We start from the raw sequence: 24,997 nt of genomic DNA, 5'->3' as shown, positions 1-24,997 counted from the left end.
GGTTCTGTTTTATTTCTGTCTGTCTGTCTGGTATTGCTATTTTACATTTTGTGTGATATGTCAACAGTCTTTTGAATATTAGCTTGGTTTTGCAGTGGCAGTGCAGTGCGGTAAAGGAGTTAATTGTTGGCCTCTTATGTCACTGGCCACCTGGCCACTGGATTGTATTATACCCTGGATCTTCACTAATGCTCCTTACGTTCTCCACCCCTGGCTTGAGTTAATGGTGTGGCATTAAAAGCATTCAGTCTGAGGTTAATGTGTTTCCCTTGCTGGCTCTTTGAACTCCCCCAGCCAAAGGCTTTGATTTAATGATCAAAGCTAGGTTGTGATGCACCACGTAAGACCTGGGGAGGGGAGGGAGGTCAGCTTTTCTGCTTCCTTCAACAAGTGCTGTCAAGAGTTTAGATGGACTTGTAACTTTTAAAACACAAATCCAGTTAATAATAGATTTTCACTGCCTGCATATTAACTGTCTCTTGCACAGTTTTTTCCTGACTCTGTCTCTCCCTGGGGTGCCACCTGAGTGTTGCATTTGTTGGCATCTGGCAAGGAACTACTTTGAACCTGCAAGCAAATAGCATTAGCAGGGAACAGCTGGCATACGATCAGTTTTCAAAGCTGTGGGCTCCTTGAAGCACATACAAAAGCAAAACTGACTTTATTATAAGAAGAAATGTCCAAAACCAGCAGCTTACCAAATTCAAAACCAATGATACACAATGTCACATTAGAGGGATTCTAATCTAAGTGGATAACCTATTTGTTTTAGTGTGTGGGGCTAGGAAGAGAGATGGAGGATGCACTACAGTACACTGAGAAGATGCGCCTAGAAGATACAGAAGTTTAGTGCCATGTGTCGAGAATAGAAGGACCATGCAAATAATTCCGTACCATTATTTTAGCACTATAACAATACTGCATAGACTGTTGAAGATTTTCAAGTGTAAGTCAATGTTAATATAAAACAATAATAGACGTTAATAATAGGTGTTGGCTAACAGTCTTGAGGCAATATTTGTTTAAGCTAGGCCTCTATTTCTTTTGAATAACTCCAAACTCCATTATTACCTGTCAGAATGCCCAGCTGCAGTGGTTTATACTACTTATCCTTGGTTGAACTTACGACTTTCCAGTTTATATCTGTTTTTGTAAATTCAATTATTTAATAAAAGATACATGATATGATATAAAGTAAACTAAAACAAAACAATAATGAAACTAGTTAGATAATGATATTGTAAGTTAGGTTATTTCCTAATATACAGAAGTGTACAGTGATGTAATTCCTGTTTCTTGAGCCAGTACTTAAAGAGTTTTGTGGCTGGCTGTTAAAAGGGTAAACTAAACTCTGAAGTCCAGTCATTTGGGCTGGTTTGTATTCTTTGTTGTGTCTCTTTGTCCTCCACTTGCACACAATTGGGTTGATGCTCTTTCTCGTAAGATACACTAATAAAGTCAATTTGCATTAATGCTTGTCCTCTGCCTTCAACTCTCAGGGGAATGCTAATATTATCCGGGGGTAGGGATTCAGATCATGCTGTTGGTTGATATTAGCATCAATACCGTTCAGTGCACACTGTTAAACACAACACTGTTGCCATGAGGAACAGAATCTATGAATCATGTACACAAGGGTGGCTCTGCAGTGTGTCACACTTCCTGGTCATATTTTTAGCAAGTGCCTTGAAGGCAAGCTGACCTTATCAATTCATTACACTGTACAGTGCTGTGTGGCTAATGGATTAGAGGAGCAGGCTGAAAACCATTTCCAAATCTTACAGCACCTTTAAAGGCTTGCTCTATTCTGCAGTGTTCTGTATCGGTCTTAAATTCAGGGATGTTTTAGTAACGTTAAAGGCATTAACACTATTTATTTATTTTTACTATATGTGTAGCTATATTGGGATATTAACAAAGCTATTTCTAGTGAAACTTGAAATTGGGGAAAATATGTCTTTATTCAACAAAGAACAGTGAAAACGGATGATTAATACACAGCTGACACAACCTTTTTAAAGATTTATGCTTTGTTTTCACAAAACCTAAATTTAATCTTAAATGACCACATGGGGAATGACCTAGCATTTTTTAAGTAAGTAAGGTCACTGAACAGATAACTGTATTGTTTTAGACTATATTTTTTGTCTAAAACCAGAAGGCACAGTAGGTGGACTTAAATGCATTCACTGTAACGTTTTGTTTTAAATCACATTTTTTCTATTGGGTAGTTTGTAGAGTTTGAAGAGGAACGACATTCACAGTGACCGTGGCGTTTTGCCACAGCCCCTAAACATCAAGTAAAAGCTTTAATTATCCAATAAACATTGGAGCATTGTGCCTGGTTTAGGTCCGCATACCACAGAACACAGTCTGCTCTGAATTTGTGCTGCCCTGACTTTTACAGACTTTAATAATTTGTTTCTGTGAATCCTTCAGAATCACTGCAGCTTCTAACTAAACTAGTTTTTAACCTTTTTTATTTTTTTTTACATAAATAATAAACAAGCCTCACATGAACGGTTGGTCTCTTTGTTTATAATATTTCCTTTGGGATTTTAGTCGGAAGTTTCAGAACTGAATTAGATTGCATCCAATTGAGTAGCCTGTTACAGTATGTTCCCTTTTACTGTGAAATGTTTGGTGAAAATAATACTCAAAGGGAAATATCAATCAAGAGGTTTTTTTTTTTATTTATTTGTAAATGAGCTAAGGGTTTTTTAGATGGTATAAACAGAAAATGCTTACCGTTGTGAGTAAATACTTCAGAAACCTGCTCAAATTAATTTTGTAATTTGTTAACTTCCTGTATATTTTAAATAGGTCCTACTAAAATGCACCCACCCACTGACCGCCCTATGAGCCACTTCCTTCAACAACATTAACATTGGATGACCTTTTAAAAATTAGATTAGAACAGGAAACGTCAACTCTGTATTTGCTGGTAATCAATAATAGAAACAATGTGAGTTGATTGAAATGTTAGTTAAAAAAAACAAAAAAACACATGGCTTGTCAAGCCAACTGCAATAACAGTAATGATTTTAGGGCAGCCGTGTGGAGTAGTGGTCAGGGCTCTGGACTCTTGACCGGAGGGCTGTTGGTTCAATCCCAGGTGGTGGACACTGCTGCTGTACCCTTGAGCAAGGTACTTTACCTAGATTGCTCCAGTAAAAACCCAACTGTATAAATGGGTAATTGTATGTAAAATAATGTGATATCTTGTAACAATTGTAAGTTGCCCTGGCTAAGGGCATCTGCTAAGAAATAAAAATAATAATAATAATAATAATTTTTGTAAATAAATGCTTTGAATCAGTGCGAGTCAGGCGAGTTGTAGTCACTTTTATTAATCCTGTGTAGGAAAACCTGCTGTTGCATTGGAATCGTTAGAAATGTGCCGCTTTAACCTTTTCCCTTCTTCAGGCTCTTATCCAGTTGCCAGTTTACATCTCTCAGTGTGAAGAGGTTCGCCAGTTCTTTGAGACCAGACCTGAAGACATCAATCCCCCCAAAGAGTATGTTTATTTAAGCACGTCCTACATTAAGCAATGATATAGTCTGAGTCACAGTACTTTGTGCGTGTGTCTTGACCTTTTCACACATCAGTCATTTGCATGGTATGGTTTCTACCTACTTATTACAAAAGGTTCAGATACATTGATGACTGATCCCTGATTGATCCAGATTGGTAAAGCAGTTTGTATGTATGATGAATGGATCTGAATCCTGGAAGTGGTATTGTTTGTTGCTGTGTTTTTTAAAAAAATCAGACATTCTCAATGCAGTGTGCTACAGTGCCAGTACTACTTTAATGCATTTTCTTCATAGGATGCTAAAAAAAAAAAAAAAAGATCCCTAATAATACCATCCAAGACATTTCATCCATAAAAGTAGAGCATTTATAACCGAGTTTTTCAAGGTCTGCTTGAAATCTCTGACAGAAATGTTGGATTTAACTATTTTCTTTTTATAATAGTCACAAAACTGCACATTTATACATTTTAGGGTATATCTGTCGCTGTTAAGATAATTCAATTAGACTGTTATGTGTAGGTAATCAATTTAAAGTACTTCTGATGTTTTGTATGGTATTTAATGAGGACATTCTCCCTTAAGAGCAGCTTCAAACACTACACTAGTATTGAAGTTCAGAGCAACACTTAAAAAACACATTTCCTGTCCTGTAGAAAACCTTTGTCACTAATAAATCACAAAGAATACGTGCCATCTTAAAAGTACAAAATAAGCCTGTTGATTTATTTATTTATTTATTTATTTATTTATTTATTTATTTATTTATTGGGAGTGATTTCATGTTTAGTGGTTTGGACATTAAACTGAGTGGACTAGGTCTTCTTGTTAAAAACCTAGCTTATTTCTTCAGAAGTTTCAAAGTGGAGATTAACAAATAACAGTCTGTTCTCACTGTGCAACTTTATAAATGGCTTCTTGTGGAAACCCCAGCACACACAGCTCACCAGTTCAAGGCTGACGTTCACAAGTCAGTCCGGCTATGCAGCAATCATGTATTATAATGTACTGTGCTGGTTTTTCAAAGTACAATGATTCATGACGGGGTCCTGGGGCCAGATATTGCCTGATTCAACAGACCACACAACTCTGAACAATCACTTCTTTAGAACTTGCATCTAACTTATCAAAGTATTATAAAACAATCAAAGTTATGCTACATATCTGGTAATGTAATACTACAGTTAGAACGTCAGTACTATCTTTAATGTACAGTGCCTTAAAATGTGGTGTTTTAATGATGCCATTATTTTGTGTTTTATATTCCTGACTTAAAAAGCAATGTTTCATAATATTTTCACCTAACTTGCCCAAAATCTGCTTTGAAAAGTCTTTTCAGTAGCTGTCTTTGCTGGAATAGTTAGTAAGTGTGGCACAACATTATTTAAGCAAACAACATCCCTTTAATTAACAACTGTCATCATACAGAACTGATTTCCATTTGCAACTTAGTATCAATATGAAATGTGTTAAAGCACATCCATTTTATAATATCCCCTTTTAGAAAAAGGAATTTGTGTAAAGTATTTCTGTCCTTGGTTAATTCAGTACAGTTTGTTTAGACTCATGTCTGTATTTGTTGAGAACAGGTATCTTATACCACAGAGGAGAATAAACCCTAGTCCTTGGAAAAGTATGACACAATGCTCAGCTGGGGTTGTTAATGTCTCCTGCTGTCTGCTTAAGCTTATTGATTTCTGTAGGGAGAGTATAGGAAGACTGTGCCAAGGATTGACACTGTCTGCCATTGCTCTAAAGGTAGACTAATACAAGAACGACCTTGGTTTTCCTTATAATAATTGGATTATAGCTTTCCCTTAATTTTAGCCATTGTAATTTGATATCTTGCCAGGTTCCATTTAGCAATTTAAAAGAGTGAAATACTGCCGCCTGTAAATCTGCTGTGCTGGCAGTGATGTCAAACTCCATATGCTGGAGAATTAAATTAGCAGCTCATTGAAAGAAAGCAGAGCCCTGTATAATAATCATAAAATACATTGCTGCATTGCACCTGCGTGCTACAATCACCATGGCTATGCAATGCATCTGTGTTAGTTCAATGATTCACATTTTCTTGGGTTATTTAAAGTAAGGACTGCTTTTTAGTCACCTCTAGCATAGTCCACTATTATATTATTGTTTATATACTGCGTTTACAAACAGAACATGTGAAATTACATACCTCTGGCCACTTTAATTACGCAATAGTGCCTGTCGATTTTGAACCATTGAACCATGAACCATTGAGAGGGCATTATCGCTATTAAGAAAATATTCTTTAAAACCTTGATTGACCTTGAACTTGTAATGAATCATCAGGTACCCTCTGCTGAGAAAAGTTTGAGGAAAATAGTCCCAAAAATGTTTATAAAAAAATAGCATCACATACTTGAGAGAAAAAACAAATAACCAACAGATCAAAGCAGGTTTCACATTTATGATTTTAAATTCCATTACTTTTTCACTTTATAGATAGAGATAGGGCTGTGTTTTACTGGCCTGCTGTACAAGTATAGGCACCAGCTGTATAGTATAAATGATTTGCCAAATATTTGTCTGAGAGAGAAATTATTATAATACAAAGTAACTTTAATTTCTATTGATCCAGAAGTTAACGGCGTCCATTTATTGGAGTGTAGCGTCATCACACAGATAGAGGTCATGCACTTCAAATATCTTGGTTTTATAGCTATATACGCTACTACATTGATTAGGCATTATATGTGCTTACATTTAAATATATAATATATATTCGCTGTATGGAACTTTTGGTGATTTACTTTGAATGTAAAGTCTGGATCGTGAAAAAAAAAGTCCATTCTTTCATTTTCAGTGGTTCAAAGAAGTATGGTAAATATAACTGTGAGCCTGATTAACATAATACAGCTGTGCTTAAGTGGAAGTTTACCATTGTACTTTATCCACATCCAAAATAAACAGCTGGAGATTTTGTGGATGCTGTGCTATGTTAGGTATTTCTTGAATGTCCAAATACATTTAAGTAGTATGCAAGACTCCCAATGCCTGACGATTCAAACTACCGTGTCGAATGGTTTTAAAATCTGACCACTGGTTTAGGCTCTTCAGTAAGGAACGTGTTACCTGGAGTGGACCATTCTTGGCTTACTGTTGCTTTGCACATATGTGATGGAATACGTGGGTCTAGTTAAGATGGTGTGTACAGAATTCAAGCACAAGGCACTTAACGTTCATCATCTTTTAATACATCTGGATATACACCACTGCACATCTGCAAAGCAGACAGGTGAACCGATCATAACGGTGAACTTGGAACGCTCTTTCAAAAAGAGGGTCAGGAAACCCTTTAACAACCTACAATCATGCTAGCAAGTTTATTGCTGGAAATTTGATTCCACCGCGAAGCATTGTTAGGTTTCAATATGGTAAGCGCTATTCCATATCTTTTGAGTAGAAGTATATTTGCCCAAATTTGTCTTTTTTTTTTCTTTTTTTATTGTTGTTGTTGTACAATACAGATGTTGAGGCTTGCTTGACAAGACAGATTTCAGTTTTATAACCCATTGGCACATGCATTAAGGAGGAGTTTTGGGATCTTCTGGGACTTCTGCTAGGTTGCTTTAGTCAAGCCAGATTTGCATGGAATTTCATGTCCCACCAATAATTAAGAAAATGCATTTATATGTGTTTTTTACATTTCCCACCATCTCTTAATCCTGGGGCTGTTCTCCAAAATGGGAGACTTGGCTTGTGTGTGTAAGTTTAATTTTACTTGAGATCTTTTGCAGCCATCAGATCTGAGTACTTGCACTGGAGCCTGGGCTAAATTTAAAACCATGGCCCTGGTGTATTGATACAGTATATTTTTCCATTGCCCTGTATAGGCTTCTAACAAAATTAAAGCAAGCATTGCTTACTTTGCCACGTTGCTTTCCCAAGAGATGGTTGGAGTTGCTTTGAGTTTACAATACTTTCCTGCTGTGTTCTATTTGTTATGAGTGAAATGGTAGTAACAAGGTTGTCATAGCAAAGCTTATGTGATTAGGCCAAGAATTTAATAGCGAAAAAGAAACAAGAGTATCTGGCCAATTTTGAAGTGAGCTGCACAGCTCTGCTAAGGAAACACGCATGCAGGGAAGCCTACATGATCAGCTTTGCAGAGTATCTGCCGCCCACATGATCTGCAAATCTTAACACAGAGCCATTACTGTTGATAGTGTATCCATTTTGAAATGGCGGTTTTGCTTACCATAACATTTTCATTTGAAAGCTCATTTTGCATGTATTTTTTACCCAATTTAAAATGCCAAAAAAAAACAGTCATTTGGAAAAGATGTAAAATCTTATCGACCGTTTAACAGGCTTACCACTTATCCTACCCAGTTTTCTCAAATTAGTGGTGAAATAATCTGAACGGTTGAAAGTGGCATCATAAAATCACTAGAATACTATCTCAGATCCCTTTTGAATGCTAGACTCATAAACAGTCTCTTACAGCCTCTCAAGGAAAACCTCTGGGATCTAAGCCATCAATCACATTCCCCCAAATGTTGTCATAGTAGTAATTCATTTAATGCCACCCAATAGAACAGCAGTAGTAGTTCCTGCCTTACGACACTAAACCAATGATCAGTTTCAATATGGGTCATTACAGGTATGTAGCTTAATTGGGAATATAATAAACATAATAAAAGAAAACCATACACTCCATAACATGAAGCCTGTGGGTCCAAAAGGCTACTCCTGATACCAGTCCATCAAACAGGTGGAGATTTATACACCCCCACGTCACATGGGCAAATCTCTTTGGAAACCTACCATGGCCCGTTCTCCATAAGACAATATGGAAGTAATCAATTCAACCTTTTTTGTTTTTTATTTACAGGGAACCAATTGGAAAGAAGAAATCTGGTAAGGCAGTTTTAAAACCTGCGTTTCATCTCGTGGCTCTTATAATCACCCCCCGCCCCCCCTTCGAACAGACAGCTTCACGCTCCAAGAAGCTTATGCTAAAGCTTCTGTAGTACTGATGGGCTGAGCAGTTGTAAAGGCCCCCTTGAGCTTTTAGTCTGAGCTACACTACATAAAGAGCATGTATTTGACAATTGGACTTACGCCCCATTTAAAAAACAAACACAAACTCTGATTCCTTCTTTTTTTCACCAGTCTTCCAAACATTAGAGAAATTGCAACACTTTGCTAAATTGAAGCCGTTATTTTAACATATTATCCAGCCTTTGAATTTTCTCTCTACTGGCAGTAACTTTAAAAGATTTCTTCATTAGTCAGATTTTTTCTTTCTTCCAAAGACAAAAGCGCCATCTGGCTGCTGTGATGGCTTTTTGCTCCCGTATGGTATCCTGACACATGTAGTTTTCATTTTGCAAAACAAAAATCTGTTAGCATTAAATTAGTAACAGTGATATCAAATGAAGAACAGTCACAGAGGAATCAGGTATACGGTATGGCATAACCAGCAAGTCATTTATTATCTTATCAGCTTAACGAAGTTCATTAAGAATCTTTATGAATATGAGACAATGTTAATAATTAACCACCAACATATAAATAATTGCATTCCAAAAAAAAAAAAAAAAAAAAAAATCCTACGAAATACAATATTATTTAAGATCCTTCTTGCAGCCTTTTGTCGGATCATTTATTTTCTTTATCTAATCATCTCACGTTTGTCCTGTCATTGTCATTATTCCTTACACTTGCTTTCATTCATTTTCCTTCATCAGGGCTTGTCAAGAGAGCGACATCTATCCTAAAGAGAGGTAGTAACAGACACTTGCTTGGCCCTGCTCTCGTTTCACTGTCTCTGCGTAACAATTATTGCTTATTTGGTCTGATTCGGCCTGTGAGGATTAATCCAGCACAAAACAAAAACCCAAAAAGTCAATTCTGCCAATTGGGGAGTAGCCGTGGTCAGCTCTATGCTCATTCACTCTGGTGTGGTTTCATGCATGGCCAGTGTCCATAATGCACTCTTTTGGTAAGAGAATTAAATAAAATCTTGTCCATTTAAAATAAAATAAAAAATCACTTCCATAATCTTTGGCCTTTGAAAAGCATTTTTTGAAGATACAATCTCATCCCCTACACGACAAATCATATAATTGTTGCATGATATAATTGCTAATGGCTTTTAAATTAATGGGAGAGGCATAGCTTCTTGTGATTTCACTTCCTGAAGGGAGATTCTAGCGTAGGTTTTCTTTTAAAACTTTTAAAATAAAACTTCCAATTGTATAAAAAGCACCTTAAAACGAATTGTTACTGAACACTCGTATTTACGCCTCCAAGATGTTGTTGGTGTTACGTTATGTCTAAAAAAAGAAAGACATTTTAAAGCAACATGCGTTTCCATTTTAAAAAGGCAGGCAGTTTCTATTTATAATTGCGCTGTTACACGCAGTGAAACTCCTACCTGGTGATCTCGCTGCATTGTGTGGTGACAGCGTGGTTCAGATGAACTGTTAGTTTTGATATAAAAATAGACTTACTGTCTGATTCAAGAGATTTTTTTTTTTATATAGATTTGTTTTTTGAGCTTATTGATAGTCTTATTTTTCAAACGTATTGTTAAATGTTTGTTTGCTTTCGTGATTTGTGGTGGTTTGCTATGGTCAAGAATTGGTCTTTTATTCTATTTCCATAGTGGTAACATTTTAATGGTGATGTCACTGGTTTGCTATCACTGTCAGACATTCTGGTACTGTCTAAACAATTCCATGAACTCAAAGGAGTCGCTACCTTGCTTCACTTTACTGTATATAGAGCCCTCTCTGGTGAACATATTAAATCCATGTACATACCCTAGTACTCGTTCAATCCTAAACACCTCCAAGCTTTATGGGTCTTACTAATCCCTCTTTTTCTGCCATCATCTTTACATTTTCTCCAAACCTATTTTCTTTCTTGATACACACCACTTGATGATAACGATGAGGTAGACCAGCATTCAAAGTGAAGTTCAAAATTGTTAACCCCGTCGTGCTTTGTTTTACAGCGGGCGATTTTACTGCTGGAGACCCCCTTCTTTTAGATCAGTATGTGGCTGTGACTGACTATGAGAAGCAAGAGAGTTCAGAAGTCAGTCTCTGTGTTGGACAGGTGGTGGAAGTGATAGAGAAGAATGAGTCTGGTAAGGGAACTGGGTTCTACTTATTCTGAGGGTGTGTCAAGATAATACATTAACTGTAATGCAATAAGTTTGCCATGCATGTATGACACGGTCTATTATAAGGATGGTTTGTGTGTACCATATACCATACTGGAATTATTTTCTTTTGCATCTAAATGCAGGCACTATTATGACATTTAATTTTGTAAACAAAGGGCCCAATTCAATTAATGGCAGATTAGGGGAAAAAAGCATTTTACAAATAAACACAATGAACTAAAGTGAATACATGTGTTTGGATTATCAACCAATTAAAATGGTCTGCTTATTGAATTAATTTGTAATTTTCTAAAATACCAGCGGCTCGCCAAACGACACCTGCCATTTTTCTAGCAAAAAATAAGATGAATTGAGCCCTCAACGCATTGAACAAGCAATGGGGTCAACCAAACATAATGCTGTACATACCCCAGTGTGAAATTTCTGCAGCTGTTAAAATCCCTTTAGATTTCACATCCTCCATTCGAATGCTGGCTTGCAATTAAGTTTGCTGCCCTTTCTTTCCAGGGTGGTGGTTTGTGAGCTCGGATGACGAGCAGGGCTGGGTCCCAGCTACATGTCTTGAGGCTCAGGATGATCCAGATGATTTTTCAATGCCAGCTGACGAAGGTAAGAGCAAAAAACATGACTCCTGTCTTGCATTCATTACCAGTTTAGACAGGGGCCTAGACAGGTCTCTAATGGGGTAATGTAATCAACAGATACCCCATCAGAATAAGCCACAATTTGATTTGTATGGAGCATATTACAACTAAGGAATCATCCTGGATTGCATCAAGCACCTATCCATGTTTTTTATAATCCAGGGAGGTTACATGATGCGGTAAAATGCTCAAATAAATTCCAGCTCTTCTCCAAGTCTTGGAATAAGTTGTGATAAAGGTCTGTAGTCTTTTGTTTCATAACAATATTATTATTCATAATAAAAACCATAGGCCTAATAATTTCTACAAGTCTGCCCCATTTACATTGTTTGAGTAAACTTTTTGTTTTTAATGTGCAGTACAACACATTTATAAAAAAAGGCCAGATGAGTACTGAAGCCAAATAACGGAAAATACTGCATTATAGTTTCCACATGGGCTTGGGGCTTTGTCACCCTTGCACTGCCAGTGTTAATGAGCTCCCTACTTCCTGTCTACTTACTTCCTGCTTCCCACTGTGCTGTTAGTCACTCGGAAATATTGGTCTTTACCGAGGCACATGGGCCGTCGACGAACATTAGGGGATCTGTTCATCAGCGGCTGTGGGCAAGGTGGAGAGTGCATTGTTGCATTGTTGTGACTGTGCTCCTGCATGCTTCTACTGTTGTACTTGTGTTGCATGTGATGTGGAGTCTCATTCTAGTGTCTGTGTAAAGCATGGTAGATGTTTGGTATGAGTCGCCTGCATTTAAAAATGTTAGGACTTCTTGTTAGATGCTTTTTAAATTTATTTTCATATTATTTCATATTAACCCAACTGTATAAATGGGTAATTGCATGTAAAAAATAATGTGATATCTGTACAATGTGAAATAATGTATAATGCGATATCTTGTAACAATTGTAAGTCGCCCTGGATAAGGGCGTCTGCTAAGAAATAAATAATAATAATAATAATAATTATTAAATATTAATACATTAAATATGTATTACTTTCTTTGAATGACATTAGTCTACATAAAAATACCAGGATTCAGCCATTGAGAAGCAACCTCATGTTTACATTTGGGGAAATCTGTATTGACATATCATAAATAAATATTATAAGTTGTTTCTAAAGAAGGTAATGTTTAAATGTAATGGAAACATGATATTATACTGTATTCACATTTATTTTCAATTTAACAAACATACCTAATATATTTCACATTTTCCTCTCTGCTGTCATGATTTGATGCTGTGTGTTGAATTCTAGAAAAGCTGGGTAAAGTAAATTTCATGTCTGTCATCATTTTGCATGCATATCTTTCCAAAATCTGCCTTTATCCTGAATGTAGTCAGGCTTTCCAATATCATAAAGCAGGGAGGAGATACAATTTGACATACATTAGCTAGAACAATATGTTGTGATGGCCACCCGCTGAGTAAATCCTTATATTTAGGAAAACGCATTAATCATTTGCAAACTAAAGTTCAGAAGGTTTAGTTTGTCAATTAAATCCAGTTTTGATTTTCCAGGAGTTAAAGCTATTGGAAAAAGGTATATAATAGCTGGTCTTTAATAACGGCCACATGTCTTACAATTGTACCCTGTGCTGACGGAGCTCTCCTGTGTTCAGTGTCATAACCAGAGCTGACATTCTACCGAGGTCAAACTTAGGTTTCAAGCTATAGCTGCAGTATTTATATGACTGCTTGGTATTTACTATTCAACCTCCAAATCTATGTTACACGTTAAACCAACAGAGAAAATTAAGGAGTCTTTTGTACTTTACCAGAATATTTACATGAGCATCAGCATTGATGATGCAAAAAAATAACCGAGGACACGACCTCAGTGTTTTCATAGCTATTTACGGCTATGCCTATGTTCAGCTTGTATTTCCGTTAATCAATTGGTCTGAAATAGGGATTGTGATGTCACAATTTCCTGTCAGCCAGAAATATCATAAATTACTTAAACTAACTGTACGCTATGTTTTGAAGTTCTTTACAAATGTATTTTTTATTAGTGGAGGCAAAACAGGACATTGGTATGTAATGTGTGAAAATCTGTAATATCATGAAGTTTTGTTTGCTTGTTTTCCAGAGGAGAAATATACAGTTATTTACCCGTACACTGCCAGGGACAAAGATGAAATTAATTTGGACGGGGGAATGACTGTAGAGGTTATCCAGAAAAACCTGGAGGGCTGGTGGAAAATCAGGTAACTCTGAGTCAAAATGTTGGAGCTGTCATTTAAAACCAGAAGGGGCAATAGTTCCAGCTACAATTGATCTTACTTAGGTGTGTTTATAAAATCCTACTCTTGTAAAAAAAAAAAATAATAATAATAATAATACAGTATTTCAATGATCATTAGCCACAAAAACAAGTTGAGACACAAAATGCAATAATGCATCTCAAGTTATTTACCCTGGAGTAAAGGTTAGACCGTACGCTTGGCAGAATGTTTCATATCATTGTGAAAGGAACCTTGACTGAAAGCCAAGAAGGATCTCTGTTCAATTAAATCTGTTCCATGTCTCAATTCCGCTAAAAAGCCAAGTGTATCTGACCATGCATTATACATGAGTCAGCAATTTCTAACTTCATTCTTCATATGGCTTAGAGTGCTATAATGTTAAGAGATGATGGTACAACAATATTGCCAAGTCTGTCCAAAAGAACAGCCATTACTGACTTATTAACCCCCTGACTGCCGTGATGACGACCAGCTTTAGTGACATGCACTGTACTGTAATTGGCAGGGGGCTTTGAGGAGGTGTAGAACACAAAAGACCCCAAGCCCATGCTATTGATTCTCTTGAGAAAAGATGTGAGCAGTAGCTATCACTGCATACAATTTTAAGCAATTCCCATCTACAGGTAAATTGACTTTATAACAGAAGGCATCTGGCAGTAGTGTAAAACTTCTTGGGAGCTAATGAGTTAACATGCAGTGGTTGTAGTTGTTGACTCTTGGCATTGGGCAGTTACTCACATCACAGTTTAAAAGCCCCTTAAACCACAGACTAGTCATACTTGACAGTTTGAGGATTATGGAAATATTTTTTTTGTGAAATGAGTAATTTGCCTTGTAGTCAATGGCACATTATTGACTGCACCTGGCCTGGCCTGACCTAGCACACTTTCCAAACCTTTGCATTGGTCAAACATAACATTTACGAACACTGATGACATTATTGACTGGATATTGCGGAATTTGAACCTTGCAGGTATCAAGGCCAGGAAGGCTGGGCTCCTGCTTCCTACCTGAAAAAGGCTGATTTGCTGACCCAGAAACTGGCATCAGGCTGCCCCGCTCACTCAAGTGCCTCTGATCTAGACGGCTTCTCCAGGCAGGCAAACGCTGCCAAAGAAAGGGACAACACGAACAATCAGAAAGACTTCAAGTCAGAAGCCTGTTTTTCACCCTTTGCTGATGTGAGACGCAGTAAGTATGATGTGTAGTATCATGCCCTTTCTGACAGATAAGTATTAGCCTATGTTAAGGAAAAGGCTATATTGTAAATTGTGTATCATCCCAAGTTCCAAAGATCCTCCAAGAAGGACCTCACCAGATAGTTTTATTAAATATGATAACTTACAAGGGAGGTGGGATAACAGGAATGATAAATGTTAGTAAAGAAATTTAGTAGGCTTGTAAAGTAACCGTACTGTCCAGTAAAAAAAAAAATCAAAAGGTTTATAAATGTATGTTTATTTTTAACAGAAATTCCTGATGCAAGACATCGCCCCCCACCTCGACGGGATCTTACTATAGTGAGTACATGTTCAGATTTTAGAACAGTAACTGAAAACATCATAGCAGAATACTGATGCAATTGTGGTACCTAGTTTTGTAGATATTGATCAACTTTGATGAAAACAAGATGTGCTAAATGCATTGTTGCACTTCCATACTAGAGACGGATGACATCATAAATACTGAGACATAACTCATTCCTTTCGTTTCTAGCCAAGGGGATTACATTTACCTAAACCGCCCATTCCTCCTCAAGTTGAAGAAGAGTATTATACCATAGCAGACTTCCAGACCACCATTCCTGATGGCATTAGTTTTCAAGCTGGTATGAAAGTGGAGGTAAGATACTGTTGAAATGGAAGTCTAGTTTGTGCAGTGTACTTTTGTAAAGTGTTCAGTCTTGTAGGCTAAACATAGTGTTTAAGAACTGGAGATGGTGAATAATAATTTTGAAAAACAGCACAGACAAACAGTTAATTCATAGCTGTTTTTTGGGCTCATTTTACATGTTCTGCTTGGTGCTGTTTTATAGATTATGCTTATTGGACTTTATTATTATATGAGCATATGCAACAAATTCCAATTTTATGTTAAATTCATTCAAACATGCTGCTAAAAATGCCTATACAACATAAAGTTCAGCCATGACATTTGGAATCAAGTACTGGCATAAAGGTTGCTTAATAGTTTGTTTGGTTTTTTTACCCCCCCTAGGTTATAGAGAAGAATTCAAGTGGGTGGTGGTACATTCAAATTGATGAAAAAGAAGGTTGGGCTCCCATCACATTTATTGATAAATATAAGAAAACCAGCAATGCAACACGGCCAAACTTTCTGGCTCCTCTGCCAAATGAAATGGCACTACTTAAACTGGAAGATGGCACCACCAACCACGTTGCCCATGAAGATGATCCTTGGATTTCAAAACCTCTTCCTGATGACCCATCCATGAGCAATGGGTTGTCAGGCAAACCAAAGCTCAAAGATTGGAAAACTAAGGATGCAGTAAAAGGCATTTTTCCAGACAACAAGGCAGCCTCCAATGCATTTTCAGGAGCTGTGCAAACTGACCCTATCTGCCCTTCAGGTGAAGAAAAACCTGCTCTGCCACCAAGAAGAGAATCGATAAACAAGAGCTTAGAAGTAGAATTTACAGAAAAACAAAAGCTTGACCTAGGCAAAGGCCTTCCACCTAAACCGCCTGCCCCAGGGGTCATTTTACCCATGATGCCACCTAAACCTGCTCCTTTTAAAGGAGAGAAGGTCCCAGATCAGAAAAAAGAAGATAAGAATAAAGTATTGTATCTCAGAAACGAGATGGGCCTAGAATGTGGGCATAAGGTATCGGCAAAGGAGGTTAAAAAATTAAACCTCAAACCTGTCACAAAATCAGGGAAGTCAAAACCAGAACCATCTGAAGAAAAGCCTGAACCTGTTGGCCAGACGACGTTTGCAAAGCCAAAACCCCAAGTGAGGCCCAAACCAACTCCATCTCCAAGGGTGGAAGGTCAAACAGAAAGCAAGGTGGACATCACCAATCTCAGAAGCAGGCTTAGACCCGCAAAGCCCACAGACAAAGGTTTTGAACTGGATATTTCGCAGCAAGAAGCAGTTAACAACTCCCTTAATAATGTGCCTTCGACCAGTAAAGGGAACATGGAACCGAAGATTCCCCCAAAGCAACACAATGGTCACGGTCAAAACGATAGCCCGAAAGGATTCCCTGGCAAGCCGGTGCCTGAAATCTCAACAGGGGAGACAGAACCACCAAAGATCTCTGTTTCGAAAGAAGCCCCACAAAGGCCTACTGTTCCACCAAGAAGGCCCCCACCACCAAAGAAATCATCAGCCCCATCCAGTCCTACAGAAGCTAAGGGGCCGATTAAAGATTTGCCCGAGGTGAAACCCTCCAGCGTACATCACAGACCTGTGCCCCCAAAGCCCAAGGCACTTATACCACCTCCTTCTAAGGATGAATCCAAACTAAAAGGAGCCTTGGGGCCAAAGCTGTTGAACAAGCAAGCGGAGAAACCTGACCCACCTAAAGAAAAGCTTCCTTCCTTGTGGAAGGAAGGTGATGTGCCAAAGGAAAAGTACGTGGCTGTTGCTGATTTTGAAGGAGACGAGCAAACCTCTGGATTTAAAGAAGGGACAGTGTTTGACGTGCAAGAAAAGAATACCAGTGGGTGGTGGTTTTGTAAAGTTGTTAGTGGTGGGCCAATATGGGAGGGCTGGATCCCTTCCAATTTTTTGACCAAAACACAATAGATATTAAACATTATGCTTTTTTTTCTTAACCTTTTTTTGTTACTTTATTTAATTTTTGTATTTTTTTAATTTATAGGTGGTTCCTTTTAATAATTACATTTCATCACATTCCATTGTTGAAAGGTGGAATGACGACGTATATTAATAAATAAAACAGCCCCATAAGGAACCTGTTTTCTGTAAATTTAGAGAACTTAAACCAGATTCCATATTCAAACACATTGGACTATTACTACTCTGTTTTTGGTTTTCCATCTTTTAATGTCATGCTATCATTTTTTCTTAATATATCTTTTTATATTTAGAGCATTGAGAAAAAAAAAATCTATATCGTGCAGTACTTTATGCCTTACGTACTATTTTGCTTCCATATAACACAAATTAAAATGTATGCAAATAAGTCAGGTTATCCTCATGAAGTGTGCATATTGGATTAACTGAAACGATGCTGTGTAGACTATAGGAGAAAAATATATACAACAAATGAATGAGGCACATTTTCTATGAAGTATTGCCAAACTAGAGATTAGGTAGAACAATAGAATACCTCAGAATAGTTTCACATTCAAAATGTTCAAACCATACATTTCAGAGGATGTCTCTCACAGAAAATGCAATCTATATATTTTTCAAGGCATATAGTTATCTAGTTATCATACTTCATTTTCAGGGGAAGTTGATTGCTCAAGTAACCATCAGTTATCTAGACTTATCTAATGCCTCCTTCCATTGATAGACCAGGGTTCATTCACTGTGGCTTTTTGTAAGAAAATGTGAATACATAATAACAATAATGAGATATAATAACTTCTGTCGTTAACCCGCTGTGTTGGAAGCTTAGCTCATAGATGTGCTGAGGTGAAGCGCATTTAAATGTCTGTCTGTAAAATTCTCAGCCCTTTCACATGGAATTGGGCTTGGAATGCAGAACTTCCACTCGGAGCCATGTTTCACTATACCAAGTAGGTCTGCTGCCTCTGTAGTAGATGTTACGAAAGTCACCTAAACCCAGATATTGTGCTCTTTAAGCATGTTTGCACAGTTTCACCCTGAAAACTCTCAGTGTAGTGGTTTCATTTTTCAGAATTAGTTAAACCAGCATTCATTTGTGCAGCATCTGTGTGAACTACTATATGGAAATCTGTCAGCCAAGTATAGGGTTTGTTCACTGGGGCGCTTTGATTAGCTGTTTAATGCAATATTATATTTTCTGTTTTAACACACTACTAGTGCTTGACTGGTTTCAAGCATGGAATAAGTAGATAACTAATATTAAGACGGGGGAGGGGGGGTCTTCTTTTAAGTAACTTTAGACATTTCTTTAGGACTCTTTACCTCAAGCTGAGCCAGAACACTTGGTCTGAAGGTATAAACCCAGCCAATAGAAACTCTGAATGCCTGTTCTGGTAAAGAAGGGTTTGAACGTGGTGAGATCTGATACCATCACCTCTGTGGAATCTGTACCAGAAGAAACGGGCAAGGCCTGGAGCCCCTATAGGCTAGCCGCAAATTATTATTAATTTTTTTATTATTATTATTTTTATGTTCTTTAACAAACAATAATGCAGGTATTATGCATTGTGCATCATATTAAAGCACATCAATGGATTGTAAATGGGTTTCCCCAATTAGTAGAAACAAACCTGTTCTGCAATACAGCGGTTAGAAACAAATCACATTTGTGAAACGTTTTCAAACTGGATTTGGTCTCTGTTATCTTTTCATTAATATGTGAATAAAAAAGAGCAAAGAAAGCAAGCGCTAGGCTTTAACTCTAGTTTTATAACATGGTGCTTTTAAGATTGCTGATGTTTGGTATGAAGGTTTAAATTGGGCGATACACTATAAAACTCAACATGGGTCTTTGGGGAGGGTGGGAGGGGGGTTTGGAGTACAATAGTGTAAGTGATAAAAGCTGTTGCTACAAATACTTTACATGAGTGGGGTGCAATTTCCCAGGCCCTGTTTATTTTATGATATACTTGACAAGGGGTACACAACATATTCTTTTATGTAATATTAAAATAGTACTGAATAAGCAGACCCTTTTTCATTTCAATAGACATACCTGTTCTGTTGTAATGAGACAGAGGGTTTCAGTAGAAGTGCAAAAATGGGGGACTAGCTGGGTTGCAAAGTATGATTCTTTTGTCCCCTTTCAGTAGAGCAATTCAGATCAATCACACTGCCAGGTATAGGTGAAACCACTATAAGCATGGGTACAGTACTCTACACGACCCACCAGAGGCTGATGGTTATATCAGTTGTGAAGCCTGACTGGATCTGTTTTACTCCAGGGATGGTTAGTGCTAGCATTTGAAAGTGAAACTGCATTTCAGAGGTCACAAACTACAGAAACAAACAAGTTGTGTGCTCTGAAGTACTTAGAATTTCAAAGTTAAACTGAAATAATCTCCCAAGTCAACCTGAGATGGACAGACAAATAAATAATGACAAGTCCAAGAATGCTAAGCAGAAAGACAAATACATTACTATTGATAAAAAAGAAGAATGGATTCAGTGAAACACGGTGATACAAGGATTCAAATTAAAATATGCCATCCTTGAAAAGAAGCCAACTTGACAGATCAGTAAATATAACATGTAGCATTAACAACAACAAAAAAAAAGAAAATATTATATGAGCTGACCTTCCTTCCCACTGTAAGAAGGAGAAATTGTTACATACACCGCCTGTATTTGTAGGTAGTTGGAAAAATGGGTTCAGTAACTGTCGGGGAAATGGAAAATATTTAACTGGATGAAGTTTAACCTTCAGCAATTCCCATAATGTGATTATGGGTTAGCAGTAATAAAAAATATATCCAGGCCTAATTTACTTTAACAAAATGCAACTACTCCAGAAGTTACTTAATAAAATCCATACTCAAATGTATGCGTCAGTAGTTCATATTTATCCTTCAGTAGACTGCCTTTTTATTAATGCTGTGCCTGGAATTATTACAATTCTTCGTAAAACTGAGTACCTTGCCTTCTCAGAATTAAGTTTGCTATTGCTGAATGAAGTGTTTTTTGGAATGGAAACTGAATTGAAGCTGGATATTTGATGGGATGTTATTTTTCTGATGTACAATCAAAGTACTGTAATAAAACAAACAGTCTGTTTTATTTTTAAGACTTGCAAAATGTAATTTCATTGCCCCTGCTTTTTTTTTTTTTCTTGCAAAAGTTTATTTTATACAAATTTAATAAACATTTCTCATAGCTCCAGATCCTGTGTTTGTGATTTATTTGGGATTAGAAGTGTACTGTATATGCTATGCTGTGAAAGGCTTTTTTACTTGGGAATACCAACTGTACAGCTAATCATATTAGATGCAAACAGATGGAAGAAAACAGGGCATCTGATTGAATAAGGATTCTCAGACATACATGTTTTAATAACGATTCTTGGATGATGCATATCTGAATATATGTAGTGGTCATCACCTGTACATAACTGGCCTTGTCTTTCAATATGCTCTTTCTCTGGCTGTGACTGGAGCGGTCAGACATTAATGTTTAAAAACAGCGCCATCTTGTGGCATGGTCATCTTCATGGCAGCATCAATGGACAGCTATGGCCCACAGAACACAGAAAAACAATGATTCTGCAAAGGAAACAATGGACACAGCACCACCAGTCATACCACAAATCATAATTAATACATACAGAAACAAATAAAGTGATCTTGAGCCCAAACCTATCCTATCCTGTTGTGTATGTATGTATGTATACATAGACATCTCATTACTTCAAGTCAATTACAACATAGCCGTTCAGGAGCTGCAGCTCCCAGGGAAATGCAATTGGTGATGTACTTCTGAAATGCCTCAATGCTTATTTCATTTAGTGCACAAACAAAGTTAAACAAGCCATTGCATCACAACACTATTCTGCTTTTACTCGTGGAATACCAGGGAACGATTTTATGATGTACAACGGCTTATCAGTTATTTAAGATATATGATAGCAATGGCAGAGGCTGCTGAGCTGTAACCTGCTAGAACAGGTATGTTCAAATAGGGCACAGGAGACATGCATCATCCTTTGCATGAACCACGTCTGTCTCCATTGGTGGAAATACATACTTTGGTGCCAAAGTAAGTATAAAAGGGGGTTTGTAAAGGCAAACCAAAATGTACTAGGTAAAAACTCAGACTTTCAGTGCTACAAAACATGCATACACATTGTGAAGATATGCAAACATTTTTAATACAAAAAAAAAAAAAAAAGTTAACAGGTTATTTATGTTTTCTTTGTACCAGAAAGACATATTCAGGTGCCATTTTTATAAGACTCTTATTTACAACATAGTGGTTTCTAAAATTAAGAGGCAATTGTTAACTGAACACAGTAGACACTGTACTTTAAATTGTGCATTCTGTAAGTCTGCACTGCTGTCAAACCCAACTTTGCCCATTCAAAACAACGGAACGATTAAAAAAAAAAAAGAGTTACTAAACTATTCTATTACCTTAAGGAATTCAAAAGTGCATTTACTTAAATATAGCTTTGTGAGGTAAATCCTTTTACAGTCTGTGGTGTTGAGAGAAGAAAAGAACAACGGGACAAAAATACAGTATACTGGACAAACTCCTGCATGGTGAATACATGGCATCCTCAGTTTACAACAACAACTGTTGGATGAACTTCATGCTTAATTCTGGCAATGCAGGGAAAACCTTTTGTACACAGCCAAGCTGAAAGCTTTCATTTTTTTTTTCTTCTTCATTTTAGTGCCATTGTATTGACACCAATTTGCAGAGAACCCTTGAAGGAACATTTTTTCTCATTAGGAGGAAAAAAAAAAAAGCCTACAACGCAAAAAAACTCCAAATTATGTATATATATATTTTTTTTCAAAAAAGGCTGCTTTCTTGGCAAAGTGACACTATCAAAAGAAATAATCAAATATAGTCTGCAAGTTTACAGTGTTAAACTGTTAAAGTAGAAACTGGAACATTATCGACTGTATATGCCCATTTATTTTATACAAAATACATTAACATTGTTTTCATAATATTTAAACTACTCCCCTTTTTTGCCCAACACCATATAGCACTGGTATCGTATTATATATTGGCTCTTGTACATTTAGACATTTTACTTAATGTCTAGCTTCACATCCAGTGTACTGAAATATAATTACAGTATTACTACCTTCATTATTTATTTGAACTGGCAGTCCATTTTGAGCTATAATACAGATAGAGTGACTTTACATAAAAACTCTCCATAAATGTGTTGAATATATTGTCGACGTGAATGGAGTCCGAATTGCAAACAAAATAACTAGAACATTTTAGAATTAGTATGAACACTCTCAAACTTAAAATAAAATACAAATAACGTAAAAACATTTCAGCTGAGAATACCTGAAAAGGGCCCTTTTCACAATTTCAAATCTACCATTTATTAATGTTATACAAAATTATATATATATTCTAATTTCTATAATTTGGAGCCAGCCAATATAATGTCAACAAAAAAAGAAAAAAACCTGAAAATTCTTAAAATAAGACGATGGTACCTTGTTGCTTGCAAATGGTTGACTGGGGTGTGGGTGTGGGTGTGTGTGTTCTGACTCTGTATCTTGTACCACTGCTTGCTACACGCCTTCACCTTGGTCCCGAGTGAGACACTTGGCTGCAGTCTAGCTAGGTGGTGGAGACATCAGTGGAGTTATTAAAAGGGAAGAATTTGGCGACTTTGTTAGGAGAGCTTGGGCTCTGGTATTCAGAATCTTCACTCATCTTAAAGAACTCCTCCTGTTCTTTCTTCTTCAGGTTCAGCTCGTCTTCCAGGGCCTGGTAACAAAATAAATAAAAGAAAAATATGACTGAAAATCAGGCAGATAAAAACACTACCTACACAAATAACTGAATGAATATTTCAAAACAGAACCACTGTTTCTCATCAGAAGTATACGGCAATCTAATCGAGCCAATTTTGAAGCAACTGCAGAGGCAAATTGTTAGCGAGAAATACATTTTAAATATATACAACTTGTCAGCATTTATTTAACAGCTCCTTTCTGCAGCTAAGTGGTTTCTTACAATAATATTACAATAGATTCCACTCAGAGCATTTACCTTTGCAAGTATGTTTTTTTGTGGTGTGTGTGTGTGTGTTACAAAAATAATTTCAACAATGAAATCTGCATCTAGAAAATGCATAAAGATTTTGATACTGTGCCTCATTCGTGTATTCCAGGCAGACTAACAACCTTTCATAATACCTGCTGTTTATTATACTGTAAACCAAATTCCCAAAAAAACAGACCTACTCGAAGCCACCAAAATAAGACTGTCTTAAAAACCAGACATGTTTGCTATTTCTGCATCTGTAACGACCACCTTTTCAAAACAAGCAGCCTGCCATGTTCACAGCAAGTAAAAATAAAAAGCAGTGTGAGAACGTCACAGCGCTTATTAAAAAAGCATGGACTTGACGGTCTACATTTAATACAGCTATGCCTGATATTTCATATTGAGCAGCACATGAATTATTTTACCTTCTTCCTGGGTCTGAGCTGGTCTCGCCAGTCCTTTAGCTGCTGATTGTGTTCCTCATCCAGTGCTTTCAGTTTCTGGGTCTCATGTTCAATAAGAAGATGGCATTTCTCATTCTGTATGTTAAAATAGAAATACGAATTTCAGAAAGGCAGTTTGTATAGGACGGCTTACAAAAAACCACAAAATACTGCATTAAAAGATACCACAACCACCTGAATAAACAAATTACCTTCAGTTAGCTTTTAGTCATGTTTGTCTATCATGGCATTCAACATAGGGTTTAGGATGAGATGCAACAAACGTTGGCCTGGGCAAGCTATTTAAAACATGCAATTCTGTATTTATGGACAGCCAGCTCAAGAGAATACAAACTGGATTGTAATGTTTTGCAAATGCATAAAGAGCTGTAAAAAAAAAAAAGGTTTGCCATCAGAGAAAGATGCCTTTCAAAAGCATGCATCTCAAGAGAGAATGTATTCCTGACTAGCCCGGATGCCTTGCATTCAGTTTCTGCTCAGGTCGTGCTGGGAAGCGGATGGGGTCTGTGCTCACCTGTAGCTGCTGGAGCTCCCAGAGGTTGCTGTCACACTGGCCCATCATGTCTCTCATCACATTCTCATGCTTCTGCTGCTGGTGTAGCCTCTCTGCCTTCTGCCTCTTCTCCTCCTGCTGTGCAAACTGTGATTTCAAAAGGACTTGATGGTTAAATTGCTTATATATTAAAAAAAGTAGAATAAAATAGTATAACAATAAAACATAAGATGTTTACAGGACAAAACGGTTGCATCTTTGCAGAACTCATACAATCCTTCTTACTAACTTGTATTAATATACCCACTGTAAAGAGCCCTTTAGGTGAACAATAAACCACAGACAATACATGAAAACCCCTTAAAACTGGTACAGTAAAACCTGTACAATTCGACATCGCTTGGGACCAGAAGAACATTGAGCCAGATTAGAGTGTGCTGGATTACAGAGTTACTGTAAAAAATGTAACCAAAAAAAGAAAGGTAATATGCCAAAAAATATATATATAAAAAAAAAATTACTGTACATACAAGTTCTAATAAATACAATAAATCCTTTAGCAGACTTTAAACACAACAATGTCT

General features: G+C 37.0%; 2 protein-coding genes across 3 annotated transcripts in view; one reads left to right on the top strand and one right to left on the bottom strand.

Annotated features, from left to right (window-relative positions):
• The window catches only part of LOC117413267 (SH3 and PX domain-containing protein 2B-like), a 46,007-nt gene extending 26,009 nt beyond the window's left edge, over window positions 1-19,998 (top strand). The window contains exons 5-14 of one of the 2 annotated variants that reach the window (XM_034022195.3): window positions 3,427-3,518; window positions 8,399-8,424; window positions 9,258-9,293; window positions 10,529-10,663; window positions 11,210-11,311; window positions 13,436-13,553; window positions 14,566-14,783; window positions 15,063-15,112; window positions 15,309-15,434; window positions 15,810-19,998. In XM_034022195.3, coding sequence (XP_033878086.3) covers window positions 3,427-3,518; window positions 8,399-8,424; window positions 9,258-9,293; window positions 10,529-10,663; window positions 11,210-11,311; window positions 13,436-13,553; window positions 14,566-14,783; window positions 15,063-15,112; window positions 15,309-15,434; window positions 15,810-17,363 — 2,457 coding nt within the window. In that variant the 3' untranslated portion in view covers window positions 17,364-19,998. The remainder of the gene's footprint in view (window positions 1-3,426; window positions 3,519-8,398; window positions 8,425-9,257; window positions 9,294-10,528; window positions 10,664-11,209; window positions 11,312-13,435; window positions 13,554-14,565; window positions 14,784-15,062; window positions 15,113-15,308; window positions 15,435-15,809) is intronic. The other variant, XM_034022196.3, reaches the window with a different exon arrangement.
• Window positions 19,999-20,530: 532 nt separating this feature from the next.
• Window positions 20,531-24,997, bottom strand: part of LOC117973782 (serine/threonine-protein kinase 10-like) — a 40,758-nt gene continuing 36,291 nt past the window's right edge. The window contains exons 17-19 of the mRNA XM_058996926.1: window positions 24,435-24,560; window positions 23,882-23,995; window positions 20,531-23,174 (exon numbers count right to left, since the gene is read on the bottom strand). Coding sequence (XP_058852909.1) covers window positions 23,025-23,174; window positions 23,882-23,995; window positions 24,435-24,560 — 390 coding nt within the window. The 3' untranslated portion in view covers window positions 20,531-23,024. The remainder of the gene's footprint in view (window positions 23,175-23,881; window positions 23,996-24,434; window positions 24,561-24,997) is intronic.

The sequence above is a fragment of the Acipenser ruthenus genome, chromosome 23 (assembly GCF_902713425.1).
Source record: "Acipenser ruthenus chromosome 23, fAciRut3.2 maternal haplotype, whole genome shotgun sequence".
Lineage (NCBI taxonomy): Eukaryota > Metazoa > Chordata > Actinopteri > Acipenseriformes > Acipenseridae > Acipenser > Acipenser ruthenus.
This window is presented reverse-complemented; position numbering and strand designations above follow the sequence as displayed.